General features: G+C 42.7%; 2 protein-coding genes across 2 annotated transcripts; one reads left to right on the top strand and one right to left on the bottom strand.

The window, feature by feature from the left end:
* Nucleotides 1-769: 769 nt before the first annotated feature.
* On the bottom strand, nucleotides 770-4,711 carry rnf214 (ring finger protein 214). The gene is made up of 6 exons (XM_088409661.1): nucleotides 3,956-4,711; nucleotides 3,018-3,262; nucleotides 2,703-2,836; nucleotides 2,316-2,544; nucleotides 1,967-2,164; nucleotides 770-1,879 (listed from the first exon to the last, which is right to left on the bottom strand). Exons 1-6 carry the CDS (start codon nucleotides 4,005-4,007, stop codon nucleotides 1,286-1,288), a joined length of 1,452 nt encoding a protein of 483 aa, XP_088265787.1. The 5' UTR covers nucleotides 4,008-4,711; the 3' UTR covers nucleotides 770-1,285.
* Nucleotides 4,266-18,063, top strand: snx2 (sorting nexin 2). Its single transcript, XM_088409650.1, has 14 exons — nucleotides 4,266-4,491; nucleotides 6,148-6,223; nucleotides 6,928-7,088; nucleotides 7,183-7,252; nucleotides 7,333-7,524; nucleotides 7,601-7,679; nucleotides 7,975-8,050; nucleotides 9,874-9,987; nucleotides 10,081-10,174; nucleotides 10,977-11,182; nucleotides 11,472-11,615; nucleotides 15,283-15,363; nucleotides 15,450-15,521; nucleotides 16,350-18,063. The coding sequence occupies exons 1-14, from the start codon at nucleotides 4,390-4,392 to the stop codon at nucleotides 16,398-16,400; spliced, it is 1,518 nt and encodes a 505-aa protein (XP_088265776.1). The 5' UTR covers nucleotides 4,266-4,389; the 3' UTR covers nucleotides 16,401-18,063.
* Nucleotides 18,064-19,597: the final 1,534 nt, after the last annotated feature.

The raw sequence follows: 19,597 nt of genomic DNA, 5'->3' as shown, positions 1-19,597 counted from the left end.
TTTAATAGCTTGACGGGTAGTAGATTGCTTTTAGCATTTTTTTAGAAATGCAAGTGCCCCCACCCCCACCCTTATGATGCCCTTCATGGGAAATGTTTATATTTCCTTACGCTAAGAATTGCTAGCCACACATGCTAAAGGCTTGCAGGGATTAACACAAGTGCAAAATTGCAGTTTATTGGACTACTTTAGATGTTGAGACTTGAATGCTGTTAATTGGTTGTGTGTTCAGCAAAGGGGCGGGACTTTGACAGGCGGTTTGGGGGGGAGGGGGGGGCACATATAGATTTTTCCGTCTGTTGTTTTTTTGTATTTATGTGCTGCTGTTAGCCAGTCAATCACATTTAATTGACAGCTCTGCGCTGGGGAGCCAAAGCGGGATGACAGGACTTTAATGCCAGAGGTGGGGGCGGGGGCGGCGGACTGGGGGGACGGGGTGGTGGGGGGCACCCCCTCCTCCTCCGCCATCAACAGCATTAATTGATGGAACCACAGCCATGATGGATGCTAATCAAAACAACCTTTCAGAAAAAGCCGTTACAGAAACGCAAAACGGCTGTCTGATACCAGCAGGGGGCGGCGTCCATTTTATTTTATTTTTTCGAGCAGTAGCCTTTGGGATGGGGTCTGTGGGGTGTCGCGTCACGCGGTCGATTGCGGTTGACGGCGAGCATGAGAACACCTTGTTAGCGTGTTTGTCCGCCGCTCCCGCAGGACGCCGCAAAGATACGCCAAGATACTCACTTTCGCCACATCGACCGTTGCAACTCGTAAATGGTGTAAAGATAGTAGAAAATGGCAGAAGAGCAGCGAAATAATTTTTTTCCAATTCATTTTTCACCCATGTTAGTATTTGGTACTAACGTTCTCCGTGCTAAACACTAAAATATGCTAAAGATTCTGGAGCCATAGGCTTAATGCTCCAAATTGAGCACTTACGACATCCCCAACCGCCGATCCGTGTCTCTATGTACCAGACCTCAAGCAATTAATCATTATATTAATGCATCATCTGTGTCTTAAAGATATATTTTGTAAAAGCTTTTATTTTGAAAAACTGACCAGTTTCTCTCGGTTTTGTTTCAGTTACTTGAGTGCCCTAAAGTTTGAAAATGGCATAAGCTAGTGCTAGATTAGCTATAAACCCAAAACAAAAGGCATTGTTATCTTAAAATGATTTTAATTGAAAAACTAAATTACACCAATCTTCTGATTGTTCCACATAAAAACAGAAAAGCCAAGTTAATATTTATTATAGATCCTATGCTAACTCGCATTAGCACGCTCACCTAGTGGGACAGAAGGGGCACGAGTTGTTGCCGCTGGACTGGATCCAGTTCCGGATGCAGTCCCTGTGGATGGCATGGGCGCAGGGGAACGGGTGACGGCTTTCAGGGTTCACTGCCTTCTGGCACATCAGGCACAATTTGCGGGGCCCGGCGGCTTGGGAAGGTGGCGGCGGCAGCCTGTGCACGTCGCCGTGTGCCAATGCCCGGCCCACCTGGTCGGCCACCTGCTCCATTGACATGCCCGCCAGGGTTCCGCGGGCGCTCTTCACCTGCTGTAGCAGCTGCGTAAGCTGCACCCTGGTGCAATGTGGGAAGCGCGCCCCCAGCTTGTCCAGGACCTTGTCCAGGGGCCCGGAAGAGGTGGCGACTGGCGGCGACGGAGCAACCGGGTTGGCGGGAGGTGTCGGGGAGTGGCTGAGAGGTGGGGTCAATCGGGCCTGTGGGGGCGGGGGGTGGTGCGGGTAGAATGGGGGAGGAGCATAGTAACGCGGGTGAGGCTGGACGGGCTGCGGCATGCGGTACAGGGGTGCTCGCTGGGGTGGCGGCACAGGATTTAATGATGTAATCAGCTGTCTGAACTTCAACTCAGCCTGAAAGGGTGAAAAAAGGTCAAAAGGTCAAATACATTAGAATGTCATCTCAACTGGTTGGGTTCAGTCAGGTGTGCGTGGCGGTACCGTGGGTATGTGGGGCAGGGCAGGCACGTTGATGCGTGGCAGGGACTCCAACTCACGTCCTTCCTTTAACTGTGCTAAGACCTCCTTGAATCGCTTCTCCAGCTCTGTCTGCTTCCGTCGCACCGCCGCCTCCTTGGTCGCCCAGCTGGCCTTCTCCTGGTGATTGGTGGGCCGCAGGGACAGCACATACTCTGACACCTAGAACATGTCAGCACGTACTGATGTTAAGCATATATTTGCATGTATCACAGGTACAAGCCATGCAGTATTGGGTAACGACGTAAGTTATCATGCAGGATTCAGTCAACGAATGCCAGTATCTCAGCCATGTCAGCATTTAGTTTGGTACCTCTGCCAGCCAGGCCTCTATGCGCTCCATGGCGACGTCTCGCTGCGCCTCCACGGCGTTGAACTCGTCTCGCAAGGCGAGGGTCTCTCCTTGGTTGGCTATCTCCATTACTCCGTCCATCTCCTGCTTCAGAGCATCCAGCTCCTGCTGCCACCGTTGCTGCTCTTCATCCTGCTCCTGTGTTAGCGCAGCAAGTTTAGCAGCACTTTCTGCCAGCTCCTGGGTCAGCCTGTGGGTAGCAAAGGCTCGTCATTTTTGTTGCATTTAGCTTATTGGTGAGCATTCAGCTAGTGACTCCTTATTTTTAGCAGGTATTGTCCTTTAGCACATGACTTGAATTATTTTGTTAGCATTCAGAGGCTAGCAGGTCATAAGCTTAGCACGTACTTGTCCCTTTCTTCCTCTGCACGGCTTTTCTCGGCACAGGCTTCCTGCTTCTTGGACAGGAAGTTCTTGCGTGTGTTTTTGGAGTTGTTAAGCTGCAGCTTTACACGCAGCGTGTCCAGCTTCTCCAGCAGAACCTGAACCAAAAACAGAGATGAATACGTGTTAGCATTGAACTACCAATTAGAATGTTGTATTTATCCAGTGACTTCCAGTGTTTTAACACTCAGTTTATATCTTATGCTGCCATTTAGTGACTCGGTTTCTCATCCATCCATTTTCTAGAGCCGCTTAGCATGTAGCATTTTAACCACTGACCTGGTGCTGTCGTGTGGTCTCAGCCTTCTTCTTTTGCATCTGCGCTGTCTTCTTTTGTCGCTCGGCATCTTCGCGCTGCCACTGTTTGACCAGGTTGCTGTGCTCTTCTGTTAGCGCATTGCCACACTCCAACATGGTCGCCAGCTGCTCCTCCCAGTCTTCTGCCGCGACGACGGCGGCGTCTGCCGTTGTACTATCTGATACCAGGTCATCTGTTTGGACAGCCTTCTCATCCCCGTTTGTGTCTGTTGGGAGAGAGCGCCTTTTGTTTAATGATTGTTAATATCATTTCAGTAACTTGAGGCTCCCAGTGTTTAAGGTGGTTAGCACCAAGCTAGTAACTCACATGTAGCCTTTCTCCTGAGAGTAACTCCCAGTGCATAATGGTGACTGTTAAAACGTAGTCTCCAAAACTCCCAGTGTCCCGCATCTCACCCGGCGACATTTGCACAATTCTGTTGTGCACTTTATATGATATATGAAAGTATGCACAAATATTTCAAAAGTGTAATCCTACAGAATCAGATAGAAAATTCAGTATCACGTTATAACATGATTAATTTCACATTTTAATGTGATAAGTTAAAATGATGACAGATTCTGCATTTGTTTTGAATATTGTCATGACATGGCATAAAACATAACTGTCATTTTAGTGTACAAGACTGGACGCAAACGTAGTAATACTTTAAAAAAATAAGGCCTACAGTTTTATAATATTTTAAAAGATAGCCATACCACCTTATATAGGGCTTCGCCAATAAAGTGAACCAGAAGAAATGTGGTTTCGATAAATGCGAAAGCAAAACCTTTCACATTTCAACCTGACATTGCTTTCCGAGTGGCAGCTACAAATATGGCAGTTTCTTTTACATTTATAATTATTGTCTGAGGTTTTGCTTCGAAGAATATTTTCATATGAAAAGTTCCCTCGTTACCTTCCTTGGTTTCATTTTCGAACGACACCGGTTCCAATCCTACAGTTTCCATGTTAGCATCCAGGCTAACAGCGCGAAACCAAAAATCTTCCCAGTTTCTGGATCTGATAGAATTATATTTACCACGCGGATATTTAACCAACCAAGCTGGACTGTTACCTACAGCTCTAAACTGTAACTTTCGGGCAAATTTGTCTTTGAAGCGTTGTATTGAAAACGAATACCCGTAAATACGTTTCGCACTTCCCTGCTTGGCAAGTCACTTCCTGTCACATGACCACGCTGAGCAACCAACCAGACTCCTCCGCCCCGCCCCTCCTGCTTGTCAGTCACTCTACCGCGGAGGTTAGCTCCTGGCTGTAACCGTTAGCTGTCATTGTGAGTGCTACTTAAATTACTTCCGAGCAAACAGCCCACAATCACGCACGTAGGCAATGGCGGCCATAGCTAGCGACCCTCCGCTGATTCACAGCGACTTCCAGGAATTGGAGGACGCCGAGGACCTGTTCCCGGAGCTGGCGGGCGGCCCTCGCGAGGTGAGGCGTGATGGGCAGAGGGCAGGGTTCTCTTGTCAAGCTAGCAGCGGATGGAGGAGAGCATCTTTAACACCAATACAAAATTAGCGTTGACAGACTACTTTGCTGTTTAAAAAAAAACAATTGAAATGGTTTAATAATAAAAAAAAGCGCGTGTTTAACTGTCTACGGAAGTCACCGAGGGTGTTTGTTTTCACGCGACAAGCAGGACATGAAGGTGTGCGCGCATACGCGTGCCTGTGCGTCAGGTGACAGTCATGCAGGTGAGGATGGGACGTTCACTGACACTGGGAATTTGGGGATTACATGGGAGTTCTACTCTAAAGCGCCGTTTTTCAACATTTCCCCTCTAAAACGTATAGATTTAGCAGGAAACGTATAATAAAATGTAAAGCACATTTGTGGTGTTTGTAACGTTTTACACAAATTTTAAGCAACACTTCTTGTTGGTTAGGTTGAGGGTTATTATCATTACATTGACTATCGTGTCTTCAGAGATCAAATGTCATGATTTTATTTTTATTTTTTTTTAACTTTTACGGTGGTGTAAAACGTTTCTGGTAATCTATCTTTGCCAGTGCCCTATATTGACATGCAGAACAATTAAATGATTTTCTAGTAGGTGACGCAAGGTACACGATTAATGTGTGCCCTTTTTGGTTTTGTCCTTACTGGTTGTGAAACCCCTGGTTTGGACTGACAGTTTACTCTCTCTTGTTTGACTTTTTTGTCTTGTCAGCGCTTGGAATTCTTTCCTCCTCGTGTTTGTCTTCCTGTTTTGTCTGTTTATGCTGAGTCAGAAGTAAGGAAGCGCCTGATTGTAATTTCTTCGTCTCGTGCACCATTCAAACAATACACGTTGTTATTGCAGGGCAACCCTGCTATATTAATGCTTTTTTTAAGCCTCTGGGAAGACTGAGCTCTACTAGAAGAGATGCACTTTTATCAAGAGCGAGAAGAGCCAGCAAAGGTCCCAACTAGTTTGTTGTTCTTACAGTGCAGAGGAACTATACAGTATACCGTCAATTTTCAGCATTTCAGCTCAGTACAACACCACGGTAGATTTAATGTGAAATGATCAAGATATGCTTTACGTGCAGATTCTGAACTTTAAGGGTATTTACATATAAATCAGGTGACCTGTGGTGGAATAATTGATGTCCCTTCACTTTTAAGGGTGCAAAAGCACAAGCAACAAGTGTGTGCTATTCCGTCATTGTGTCTTCAGGCTGCGGTTGTTTGAAGATTTAGAAAAATGCTAGTTTCCATTAGCCCATCTAGACTTTTCCCATTATGTTAGCATTGTGCAAACAAATATTGTTTGATTTAACATTTAGCCGAGTTTAAAATCTTTAATTTTGTGTCATTCTTTAAAAGTTCTTCCACATCGGAAACATATCCTCCTGTCATAAATTGGGGTTCAATGTCTTTTTTGCATCACACTCTTCTTGCCTGTCAAAGTGACATCAAAAGAAGCATTTGAGTGCTAAAAGACACCCTTGCACTTCACTTGTGTCAATATTGAAAGGCGCTAACTGCCATGTGACAGTTACACCTGCCGTCAGACATGCCCCGGGTACTTTTGGATGAGCATTTCCTATACTGGGTTGACTTCTTGTCTCTTTGTCACTTCCTGTCTTATTTGTCCCGTCTCAGGAAGTGAACCAGAGCAGCAGTAAATCAAACGGGCCCAAGCTTGATTTTGATGATGATGTAGACGACCTGTTTGCAGGTAAGCACTCACTTGATGATGTCATACACTGGTGCTCAACACTTTTAAGGGCATGGCCTTCCCTTGGCTGTAGTCGAGGAACACAGAGGTCCAGCGTTGGCCTCGGAGTAACGATCCTTGAACGTTGAAGTGAACCATAGCTGACCAAACATGAACTCCCGGAGACAGAGTTTACACTCGAAAATTCCAATTTATTACAACTTGTAACATCTTCTCAGCGTACTGTTTTTTCCTCACCGCTTTCTCACTCGTGTGTGAGATGGAGACTGCTGCTGCTGGCAGTTTAAACAAAATTAGGCAGATAATAAGGCAAGCGACTCACGGGCCCTCCTACAAGACACGCGATTGGCTCCAGGCGCAACATCGACCAATTAGGGCAGGAGTTGAAATCCACTCCTGTTCTCATTTGTTGATGTCGCGGCAGGAGCCAATCACTTGTCTTGTAGGATTGCCCATGAGCTGATTGAGTTATTGTCTGGCCAGTCTTGTCCAAGCTGTTGACTCTACCTCTAATAGCAGTCTCCACCTCACATGCGAATAAGAACTTGCAGCCAGAGGAATACGGTGAGGAAAAAACAAAGCGCTGTTCCAATTACAGTAGAATTCCTCTAACAGCACAAGTTAATGTTAGACTTGCTATATATGTGACTATGTAGTGGATAGAGATTGAACACAGCCGTTGTGTGTGTTTGTGTGTGTGTTAGAGGCTACAGAGGAAGTGTCCCTGGACAGCCCAGAGAGAGACGTGCTGTTGTCGGACGGCCCGTCGCCTGCCATCACCCCCATCACGCCACCCACTTCCGTCATCACGCCACGCATAGGACACGCTCACGACGACATGTTTACGCACTCCTCCTTCGATGAAGTAAACATATAGGCATAAGCACACTCATGACACACACACACACACAATAGTAGTGAAGAGTTGTGTTGCTGTATGTTTGGTCTTTCTTGTGCAGCTAGAAGAAGAGGAAGAGTCCAGCGACACGTTGGACGTTCTCATTTCTGTGTCGGACCCCGAGAAAGTCGGTGAGTCCTATCCTTTAAACATCCTTAACACAATCCGTGTCACACAAGCCATATAAACCAATGTATTTTGCTGTTTGCAGGTGACGGGATGAACGCATATATGGCCTACAAGGTCACCACCAAGGTGTCACCGTCATCGTCGTTGTTCAGGCTCCCAGAGTTTTCAGTCAAGCGTCGCTTCAGCGACTTCCTGGGTCTTCATGGAAAACTAGCGTCCAAGTACATGCACGTGGGCTACATCGTGCCCCCTGCGCCGGAGAAGAGCATTGTGGGTATGTTCCTATGGCGGTACTAATGTATTTTCGTCACTGTTATTAACTTACTATGTACGCCATGTGTCACAAATAGGAATGACCAAGGTGAAGGTTGGAAAGGAGGACCAGTCGTCGAACGAGTTTGTGGAGAAGAGACGATTGGCATTGGAGAGGTGAAATGATGTCACGCGTGGACCTTTTCGATGTTTGCGCATGTTACTATTGATGTCACTTCTTAACATAATTTACCCCTTTGAAGTAATGTGTTCTTAATTCAACGAAGATGTGTTACTTTTATTTTAATTTTGTGAACTCAAATGAGCAAGTTTTGCGTATTTGATTTTTTTTTTTTTTTTTGTCTTCTGTCTCTGATACCACTTGGTCAATCATGCCCCCGAACACTGGGACATACTTGGTCTACTTCTTTGATCACATGCTCATAGTAACCTCTTTGACGTTGCGGCGAAGGTACCTGATGCGCACGGTGCAGCATCCCATCTTGCTCAAGGATCCCGACCTCGTGCAGTTTCTGGAGAGTTCCGAGGTAAACAAGCAAAACAAACAACATCTTGCACATTGTTGATCTCCTCCCCACCCCGTGTTGTCTTCTGGGACCGGGCTAGATTGTGAGGGGGCGTGGCCTACGAAATAAATGGCGGTCTGTCAACGACTTAACAGATGAATTGTGGGACGCTTGAGCGAGCGCGGCGTCCCGTCTGGCCCACTTAATGAAACACAACCAGGAGGGGGGCTATAAATGAAAAGCACCCCGTGGTCCCCAACCTCTCTCTCCCCCCTTCATTTAGCCTCCATCAACAAGGGCCCCCGAGACCCCGCCTCCGCTTAAATGGCTTTGAGGGGGGTTGGGGTGGGACCACCACGTGCGAAAGTAAACTTTTCTGAAATGAAGAAAAATGAGCTCTCACGCAGACGCGAGGATTTAATCTGGAATGCGGACGACGTTCCATTCGCTTTGAGTGTGGCTGCGGACTGACGAGAATTAAAGTGGGGGTGAAGGGAATGGAAGGGGTGGCGAGATCGCGACAAAGCGATTGCGTCCAAAGCGAGATGGCGGCGGCTAATTAAACGGGGAGAAACAAATGTCACAAGTCATTTTGAGTCATCAAAGACCAACACAATGCCAGTTTCCTCCTTTGGGGGGCGCTGTCATGCCACCACGTTAGCTTAACAGTATGCTTTTAGCTCTTAAGTCTCACTCTCGCACATGTCCCTCGGAGCCAAGTGCCACATCTTAACCGCATGTGCCTTTAACACAGAAGTCAAACAATATAGGATATTTCTTTCACACAGTGACACGGTATCGTGTTTTAAAATAATTTTAAACAGGTGTGACATTCCTTCAATCAGCCGAGATGGAATTTAGACACCTGTCCTTTTCACACAGCGCGATAAAAACACCAAGATAGTTGAAGTAGATGCTACCATTGATTGGCTGTGGCGTGTATAAAATGTCCTTTAAACCAGCTGACATTTTTCCACCTGTACCTTTCATACAGAATCCAGCAGAGTACAAAGTTGGGACAACTGACCACTTTCACAAAGGTTCACTTTGCCAGATTGATAGATGACATGAGAGTCTAATTTGTAACAGAAAATAAGTTTCATAAAACATTAAAGGCAGCATTTATTTCTTGTCACCTCTGCTACAGAACATAAAATGTGGGATTTTGTTGTTACCGTGCATTTTCACACAGAGACATAGTATCCTGCTGACATGAAATATGTCCTGTGCATCAATAAAAGACACACACAGAACCCAGAGGAAGTTTGCTGTTGCTGTGAGTGCTTTTAAGCAGAGACACAGCATCTCTTAGCCAAGTAATAACAATTAGAAGATTCCACAACCCGGTGGGAAGTATATGAAATACGTGCAATACATCGGGAGGACGTACGACAAATGATTAATCGAACTTGATGACAAAAAGGTTGATGAAAATTTCTGCCTCAAAGCATTATGACCAACTTCCATACTGTGAGTGGGTACACAGTATTGATTGAATGATCACAAAAGGAAATTTTATCTGAATAATAGATGGAATCATCATGAGAAAAAAATATTTTCCAAAACTAGTCACACTCCTCTGCAGAATCTCTGCTGTTAAATTTCACAGTGGCTGTCGTGTCTCTGATACCTCTGACACACCCACCAGCCCCTTTCCCGCTGCATGCTGTAAAAAATAGTTCTCTGACAGTCACAACTGCTTTCAACACTGCAGTGAGTGTTAAGCTTCATAACTGCTTCCTTTTTCTTGCATTTCGCTTATTATTCGCTTTCCTGTATTCCCTCAGGTACATTTCACACAGAGAAAAAGGGGTCTCTGATGAGTGTTTGCCTTTTGTATGCAGTTGCCGCGGGCCGTCAACACCCAGGCTCTGAGCGGCGCGGGCCTCCTTAGGATGGTCAACAAGGCGGCCGACGCAGTCAACAAGATGACCATCAAGATGAATGAGTCGGACGCTGTGAGTTGCCCTTGGTGGGGGGGGGGGGGGGGGGGGGTTGCAAGCAGGGGGGTAACCTTGTTACCGTGACGGACTGCTCATCGTGTGTGTCAGTGGTTCGAGGAGAAACAACAGCATTTTGAGAATCTTGACGTACAGCTGAGGAAACTTCATGCCAGCGTAGAGTCACTTGTTTGTCACAGGAAAGGTACGTTTGTGTTAGTAAATGTACCTACACACGTGTGAACATGTATATGCTTGCTGTGTATTTGTACATGAATGAAAATTACATGTGCGTGTATGTATGGTGTGTGCAATTATATTGTGTATTATGTGTGTTAGTCTAAATTTATATTACTGTCTTGTCTAAAAATGGTGTGTTTGAATGTGTGTACATTTGCACACTATGCTTGTGTGAGGGTTTTAATTCAGTTGTATGTTTGTGTAAATGTGTGTATGTTGTGTGTATACATGTTTGAGTAAATGTTGGTCTGTATGGGTTTGTAAACATATGCATGTGTGAACATTGTGTGTATGTCTTCATTCTTAGTGTATGTGTGTAAGTATACTTTGTGTGTGTGTATGTGTGCATTGTGTATATGAGTTTTGTTTGCCTAAATATGTGTGTTTATAAGTATAATTGGGTGTATAAAATGATTCTAAAGTTTTTTTTAGCCATTTTCAGCAGTAAAAAGTTAATATTTTGTCTATAATTAATTTGATAAAACGGCATCACATATAATTCGTTTTAATGTACGTTTGCTCAGGTGACAACCAATCACGGCTCAGTTTGTGAACATCACCAGACCAAACCCACAAAACAGCTACCAGTTTCAATAAAGACAAAATAATTGAATTCATTTACTTCTGAAATGGTTAAATAAGTTGAATATCTCCTGGAGTATTTGTATGTTGGTGACATCATCATTAAAGTTGAAAAGTGATGCATGTCATCCCCATGTTGTCAGGTCACTGTCACTATGTGTGTGTATGTGCGTCTGCATGCACAGAGTTGTCTCAGAACACGGCACAATTCGCCAAGTCGGCGGCCATGTTGGGCAACAGCGAGGACCACACAGCGCTGTCCCGAGCTTTATCTCAGCTGGCCGAGGTGGAGGAAAAGATGGAGCAGCAGTACCAGCAGCAGGCCAACGCCGACTTCTACTTCCTGGCCGAACTCCTCGGCGACTACGTGCGGCTGCTCTCCGCTGTCAAGGTGCGTCGCCAACATGTGCACTCGTCCGCTCCTTGTGGTTAATTCTGCCTCATGTCTTCCAGTAGAGCTCAGTGCTGCCAGGCGCATTGTGGCACAACGTGGTACTGCAGCAAAGGCCTACAATTTGTAATTCAGATTTGCCTGTGAATTGTAAAAAATCAAACAAAATCTGATCTTCTTATTGTGTTACATTTGGGACAGGCCTGATAAAGCGCACCATATCCTGGCTATAATTGTAAGACATGTATGATACTTACTGTATCTGATAATGTGATTTACCTGTGCGCAGGGCGTGTTCGAGCAGAGGGTGAAGACCTGGCAAAAATGGCAGGACACTCAGCTTCTCCTGCAGAAGAAACGAGAAGCTGAAGTTAAATTGCAGTTTTCAAACAAATCTGACAAGTTACAGCAGGCCAAAGATGACATCAAAGAGGTAAAAACTAGCGCACAGCACGTGACATAAAAGAAAAACACATAGCACGTCAGATTGTTCATGCGTGTGGGCTTGCAGAGGTAACGCTAACATCAAATGACATCGGATGTTTATGATAGCTAATAACGTTGCTGTGAACTGTCATAAAATGAGACATCAAAGAGCAACAGTAACATCAAATGAGTAACACCATTAATATCAATGTAGCAGAAAGAACACGTTGCATCTATAAGGGAGCACTTAATACATTTTTGTGGCATCAAAGATGTAACTCGTGACATCAAAGAGGTAACCCACTTATCACATTGTGAAAACATGTCACATCGGAGCTCACACTTTGAATTGATTCTGAATTGATTCCTAGCTGACCCCAAAATCACAATCGAATCGCGTTAAAGATTTCCACCCCTAGTTTTTTACATTATTTATTTTTTTACATCAAAATATTAATCAATGTCATCATCCATTTACTCTTTAATTCAGCAAAACTTGACCACCTACGAACAGTTTGGACAACTTCTTCCACCACATTTGTTTTGATCTCGCGCTTTACACAAGAGCTCGTTGTCGTGAGATTTCATCTGCAGGATCTCATTATGGAGAAAAGGCCTCCTAATATTGCTACCTTTAGGCCCAAAGCAACATTATTCAGCAATTTCTTCAGTATCAGTGACAAGTCAAGTAATACAAAATCAAGTAAAAATTGAGCCAGAAAGCAAAAAGTGAAAACGAAACGCTTTGGAAGATCGAGAAGAGGAACAAAACTGACATGTTGAAGCTAAACAAACAAACACTCAAAGTAAAAGCGAACTTTTCTACCAAAATGGACTAAGTTATAACAGTGGTTACAGTATGAAGAAGATGGTGTCGAAAGCTACTTAATAGATTTTACTGTGACATTTGTCAATATCTGCTCTTGGTTTTGGCTCACGTCTTGTAAATGCACTTTGAACCTTAGACTTACTTTGTCTTTTTTTACTGCGCAATTGTTTGGACTTCAAACATTTCGGTTGGGACGCACAGCTTTTTAGTATCGCGAGTCCCGGGGACCCAACACTTTCCAGAGGTACAACGAGCTCTGATCAAAGAGACAAAATCGTTCCAAACGATTTCATTCCTTGTCTTCCTTTTAAAAAAACAAACATACAAACAAAAATAATCCAATATTAGAGCATGAGCCACATCGCTCCCAGACGTGTCCGCCTGGCACATCCAGCGGGATAAAACAAACGCACCTTTGCTACTCACTCAAGTGAAAAGTTTTTGTTTTTGCGGCTGAGGAATTTTACCAAGCGAAGAAGAAGAAAAAATACTTTTATTAGCCCGTCAGCCCACAAATTCACCCTGCGAGCCGTCTGTCAGAAGGCACACGCGCATGCACTGTCGGGGGTCCGCTGTTAGCGGAGGAGCCGTCGGGGGCGCTTTTGATCTCGTTGCTGTCAGAAGTCAACGTTTGTCAGTAGAGTTACAACAAGCCTTTATTTACTACGCATGGACACACCTCACGCAACACACACGCGAGAACACACACATTCTGAACATCAACACACGCAGGCATACCACTGATATGATTGTTCACCACCATTAAAAAATGTCTTCAGTTGTGATGGGCAACATGACCACATTATGTGCTGTGTAAAAAATAGGAATTATATATATATATATATATATATATATATATATTTTTTTTTCATATATTTTTTTTTTCAATGCAGTTGAAATAATACTGTATATGGTAAAAGATCATTTATAATTGTAAAAATGTGACTCCAGGTTTTTAGAGCCAATTTTAAAAAAGTACATTTAGCTTCTTTTTCTCACATGATGACCACGTCAAAATGACTTGGACAATTACGCTTTAGGGTTGAAGATACTGGAATATTCATATTTTTCAGTTATCATTGTTATGCGTCATAATGCCCCCTGGGGGCCATGCATGAAATGACATAGTCTCCTTTTTCCTTCAAAAAAAAGCAAAACAAAAAATAGTAGATATAATTTGCAGCAGTTTTCATTGTGATCCAATGAATGAAAACATTGCTCATTTTTACTTTCAATATTTTTTGAGGCACTAATAATGATTTTTATTATTTGAAATTTGCTCAATTTTTTCCCCCCATCATGCCTCGCTGCACCAGGAAATTGAAGAGGTAGGACTCTTAAGTTCCCCCCACGACACTCACGTTCATCATTTTAGAAATCACATTTTCATCCTTTTTATATCACTCATGTTGTTTCTTTACATTTTTATTCGTTTCATCATACTTATTTTATTATCACATTTTCATATCTATTACACTTGAATATCATATTTTCAAATGTCACATGTAGAACCCCCATGCACCATTAAGGATCCTGCCACAGGTGAAAAGCAGGTCCACTGTTGCACTCTCCTGAATCCAGCACCCCTGAAAACATCTTACTGAGAAAGCTGAGAAATATGATCCCTTCTATAGTTGGAACACACGCATCGGTCAAGACCACCATCTCGGTCTGCCAGTCTAGTAGAGCTGTCTCCGATGTTTTAGAGGCGTGCCCACTAGGACAACCCTACTATAAAATCCACAGCCTTTATCCACCAAAGAGTTTTTTGACCACCTTGGCAGTCGTTGTTTGGACCGTTAAGGTCCCTGCCGTTGGCCGCCACCCATCTCACACTGTACCCGACCCCTATGGGAAGGGGGGCCCACGGTGCCTCTTCAGGCTGAGCACGGATGCCCCCACCTCCAGGCCTAGCTCCAGAGGGGAGCCCCAGTGACCGTAACGGAAAAGATGCTTCAATTGTGAGACTCATCATAAGGATTCGTGAGCCGTGCTCAGTCAGGTGCCTCACCTAGAACTTGTTTGCCAATGATGAAACCAAGGGCAGGAAGCCCCAGACATCTTAGCTCCCAGGATCATCAAGACACGCAAATGCCTCGGCCCACAGAGGGGATTTTCATTTGTGTCTTATTTTATCACAACGTCACGTTTGTCTTTTTTTTTTAAATAATAATTTGATCTTGTCTTCATCATTTGCTGCTGTTTGGGGAAAAGAAAAAAAAACAATTGAATTTGATACTGAAAAAAAAATAGGGTATGGTATGTTACATTATACTGTATTATTCAAGTCTTATATCTTAAAAGTATGACTTTATTTCTGTTTTACTTTGTGAAGTTTAGTATTTCTTTGCCTTGAAAGAGCAGAATAACAACAAAACATTCGACAATTAGCAGTCAAACTCAGATCGTAGGTTTTGTTACACGTTTATACACAATAACAGTTCTATTTCTGGCTCAGGTAACATGAATCACGTTTTTTTAATCAACCCGTGACACTTGACAACCAAGAATTTGTAAATGCATTCGCTTCTTCACAGTTTTGCAAATACTACCGTAATTAATAAATGTCATTCATATGTTGACTTTTTTCTTTTATTTCTTGCACAATTATGACGTCAAGGGCTCTGATGAAGAAGAAACGTTCACGAGCGCAAGTGTATTGTCCCAAAAAGTTAAATACAACTGAACTGTAGTGATACTTACATGTATCACTGGAGAGAGCCGACATAACACTAACGGTATTAATACCACAAATTACTCGCCAGAAGGGTAAATGAAGTCTCTTGGTATTAAGGATGCTACTGATGCTAACAATGCTAACGGCGCAAATATTCCTGTGTTGCAGTTGGAGGCCAAAGTCCAGCAGGGAGAGCGAGACTTTGAGCAAATTTCTAGAGTCATCCGCCGGGAAGTGAGTCGCTTCGAGGTAAACCACCAACATGCAACATGAAGGCTGTACCGCACCTCCTTTTGCATTTCTAACCTACCTTGCTGTCATTTGCTTAACCGCAGAAGGAACGTGTCAATGACTTCAAGACCATTATCACCAAATACTTGGAAGCCCTTGCGCTCACGCAACAACAGGTAACAAACTGTATTTATAAATATTTTAGTGCACATTTTAAAACAGCTTTTATTACATTTATTGCTTAAAAAAATGCAGTGAATGATGTTTCTTACCCATTTTTATGTAAAAAAAGCTAACATTCAAATGTGTGTTGGTTGTCAATTAAAATATATGAAAAATGTTTTATTGCATTTTTTAAAAATCTATAAACTTTTTTCACTTTTGCCAACAAAATACATTTCGTATTACAATTTCAAATCAGCGGAACACTTTGTCTAAAAATACAATGAAATATGTTTTTGTACACTTTTTACTTACAATATATTTGGTCATTTTATTGCACTTGTATTGCTATAAAAAAAAATCTGCTTAGCCCTTCTGAACCTACTTTCAATTCAAAGAATACATTTATTAAATTAAAGGTTGTTTTTTTTCCCCCCCAAAAGTCGAAGACAACTTTCAAGTTTGGTATTTTGGCCAGAAACTTGAAGTTGAATCAGCATTTTGCGGGCCACGTAAATGATGTGGCGGACCGGATCTGGCCCCCGGGCCTTGAGTTTGACACCTGTGGTATAGCAATATATGTGATTTGTTTTAATGAACATAAGCGCAACTACTTCAAGGTTTTTGTCTTGTGTAGAGCTGAATTGGAACGTAACCTCCAATAAGGCAATATTGTTCATATGAAAATAAATAATAAATACAAGGCCACACAACTGATATTTACATACCAAGATTATATTTGTGTTTATACATTTTAATCTTCTAGATCGCATAGAAAATACATGAATAATTTTTACCTAACTGTATAGTAATAATATTTACATATGTGTGTTTGTGAACAGCTGATAAAGTACTGGGAAGCTTTCTTACCAGAGGCCAAAGCCATCTCGTAGACCGACCACAATGCACCTGGCTCCTTTGGTTCCGTGCTAACCGGGAGCTAACATGCTAATCAAACACTGTCGGAACTCTTCCTCTTTTTCTTCTTTTTCACCTGATTGGGTCACAGCTTCTTTTTCGCCATCGACACTTGAACGGGTTCACTTTGGGTGTTTGTGAACTCGGAATCTTTGTCATCTTTTTTTTTTTTTTTTACGTGTTAAGCGACAAATGCGTAAAGGTTCGACAATGTAAAAGGCTTGAAGTCGGCTTTATCTGCTCACTGTCAAATTACTCAAATTTATCACACTAATCTCGCTTTTAATGTTTACATTTACTAGTATTTATATCAGAAGTTTCATTCCTCAGCTGATTAAATGCTAACATTATCACCAACAGCGATGCTGAATTGTAGACTTACAGTAGCATGACATTTCTGTCTTTTGGGAGCAGCTAACGTAATCAAATGCTAATTTATTGCCGCCAAAATGTGAAACCAGAAGAATGTTCATAAAAATGATGATGTAGCCGAGACTTTTTTTTTTTTGTTTTGTTTTTGGGGGGGACCTTGTGTTAATGCTATGCTAACTAGCATTACAGAGCATTTAAATATCGTTATTTTGTTTTCACAGTCTCACCTTACTTTGTTGGTGATTTCTTTCTTCATAATGTTATTTGATTTGAAATATTTTTTTATTTATACAAGTTCTTGTTACTGTGCAATCCGGCTAACTAAGCGTGGAGAGACGTCATGCCTCTTTTCACTCACTCTATTCCTGCCAGCGCTACCGCAATTTTAAATTGCAAAGTTGACTACTCTTTGATTAATCTTGACATCGAATTATTTTACTGTTGCGAGCAAAAAAAGCATACCACGTTAGTTAATTACCACCAAAATATTAACGTAGAAAACCATCCAATAATTTGCTAAAACAACATCGCTAACACGGAATGTTTTTTTTTAACATTGACCATTTAAATGCTAATCTAGCTAGCTATTAGATTGTGTCCCTGCCTGTCCATATGATCAATCAATACATGAATCAATAAAAATAAATATAAATAAAAAACAATACACAAATCACATTTTACATGCATTTATTAATCAAGAGTTACACTTCAGCAGTCACGTGACATTGTGCTAGGTGACAAACTAAGCGCTAACTAGCTTGCAGCAGGTTATTCAGGTGGAAAGTTGCTAAATCTTATCACTCGTAATGCTAGCCAGGTTGTCTGTATTAAATTTTCAGATCTCTTTTGAATTGGCATAACGCACTCATCTTTTTAAAGCAACAGGTTGAATAATCACAAAAGTGCTAAATTGTTCTTGAGAAAATTGCGAGTAATCTTTGTTACAACATGCTGAAGACAGAGCCTCAGTCTTGAATATTATGCTATGCTAGGATAGGATGCTATGCTAAGTAGCACATTGCTAGTGTGGCCTTTATGGAAAAAGATGAAACGATTGAAGAGCACATTTTAATGAAAAAAACATTTCAATATCTTAATTTTTCACCACTTGGTCTTAATGGTTTGATTTTTTTTTGTCTTGATTTGACAGAACATTTATCTTGATTTTTGCCAATGATGAAATTTGTCATATTTTGCAACTGCTGTGGAATGACATTTACATGTGATGAAAAAGATGAAAATAAAGAATGTATCCTCATTACTTGATTTGACGTAATATGAATGTCTATCATTTATATACTTGGCATTTAGATCATTTACGTTGGTTTTGACGTCAACTATTCGTGTAGCTAACCTAACTGATCATTTACACATTAGCACTGGCAGCTTTCCCATGTTGTAGCGCGGAAATTTATCGAAGCACCCGGATGAAGCCTTGAAATCTCGAGGTAGGCCGACTTGCTGCCATGTCGCTTCTCCTGCGTTTTCTTCGGATCACGCACTCACAAGATCAATAATGACGCCGAAGAGCAAGTTGTACACTAACTAGCGAGCTGTACTGTACAGCACAGCCAATAGGAGAGCAGGGGTATGAATGTGAAGGATTCTTACCAATGGGAGAGCAGGATACTGGTGCAGTGGTATGGCGCATTTATTGTGTGCGGGAATTTCAAGTTTTCTATTGGAGCATGCGAGTTATCGCTCGTATATTGAATTTTTTCTCGTATTAAGAGGTAAATTTTGGGCGAATTTGTCCTCATAAAGTGAATATTTCGTTTACAGAAGTGTTCTTATTTCGAGGTTCCACTGTAGGAAATATCTGTTGTATGAATGGCAACACTGCCATCCAATGGTCACAGTTATTACTACAGTGCTCAATTGGCTTACTGTTAGATAAACACTAGTCAAGGGTGTCAGCTACCCTCCATAAAAAATGTATTCGACAAGAATTGTAATTACTTTTTTTTTTTTACTATTTTAAAAGACGAGAATTCTCGTCCCTGGCACTGAAAGAGTTCAAATGGATTGGTGCCGTCTCCTGTTAGGTTAAAAGCCATTAATGCAATGCTTTCTAATTCAAATAATAGATGACATCATCACAGTTAGGTTCCATCAGTTTTTGTAGGAAATCAGTGCTAGCTTTGCTTGGAGGGGGGGGGGGCTTGCGCCACATCTGCCCTAGAGCAACACTATGTAGCCGTCCTGCCGCTAATGTTTACATATGGAACCGCCAACTCTATCGTTGTCCCGCTTTTTGGCGTAACGCGTTATCTTCCCCCCGCGTACGAGTGTGCCACATTTTCATGTTCTCATTTCTGTTGAGTAAGCGGGCGGCGGCAGATAATGGCCACGATGATGAGGACGATGATGATGAGGATGATGTCGGTGCTTTGTGACCTTGTTGGGTTTGTTTATCATATCAGCTGATGTAGCACAAACTCCTTTACAGACCCCCTCCCCTCAGCCTCCCCCCCCTAAATGATCAAGAGCCCCAGCAGCTGATAAGAAACAACACAGAAAAGTTTAATTATTTCTGCTCTGTCACTGGGGGAGCCCCCTAACCACCTCCCGTGCCCCCCCCCAACACGCACACATACACTGTACCCCCCAAAGACCCCTCTCCCGTCTGCCCCTCCCCCCACCCGATCCACATCTGACACGAGCTGAAAAAGAAAAGGGGGGGAGACAAATCTCAGAAGACCACCACGATGAAATTGGACCAGTTTGTCATGCACGACACTGACACACACACACACACTCACACACACTCCGGTGTGTGCGTGCTAAGTGAGAACATGAA

The sequence above is a fragment of the Hippichthys cyanospilos genome, chromosome 1 (assembly GCF_059441005.1).
Source record: "Hippichthys cyanospilos isolate Australia breed blue-spotted pipefish chromosome 1, RoL_Hcya_1.0, whole genome shotgun sequence".
Lineage (NCBI taxonomy): Eukaryota > Metazoa > Chordata > Actinopteri > Syngnathiformes > Syngnathidae > Hippichthys > Hippichthys cyanospilos.
This window is presented reverse-complemented; position numbering and strand designations above follow the sequence as displayed.

Excerpts from the sequence above, each read along its gene's own strand:
- snx2 (XM_088409650.1), top strand. The coding sequence starts at position 4,390 with ATGGCGGCCATAGCTAGCGACCCTCCGCTGATTCACAGCGACTTCCAG. Across the intron at positions 4,492-6,147 it reads TGGCGGGCGGCCCTCGCGAG|GAAGTGAACCAGAGCAGCAG; the intron begins GTGAGGCGTGAT and ends GTCCCGTCTCAG. Across the intron at positions 7,525-7,600 it reads GCCGGAGAAGAGCATTGTGG|GAATGACCAAGGTGAAGGTT; the intron begins GTATGTTCCTAT and ends TGTCACAAATAG.
- rnf214 (XM_088409661.1), bottom strand. The coding sequence starts at position 4,007 with ATGGAAACTGTAGGATTGGAACCGGTGTCGTTCGAAAATGAAACCAAG. Across the intron at positions 2,545-2,702 it reads GCAGAGGAAGAAAGGGACAA|GCTGACCCAGGAGCTGGCAG; the intron begins GTACGTGCTAAG and ends TGCTACCCACAG. Across the intron at positions 1,880-1,966 it reads CCCTGCCCCACATACCCACG|GCTGAGTTGAAGTTCAGACA; the intron begins GTACCGCCACGC and ends TCACCCTTTCAG.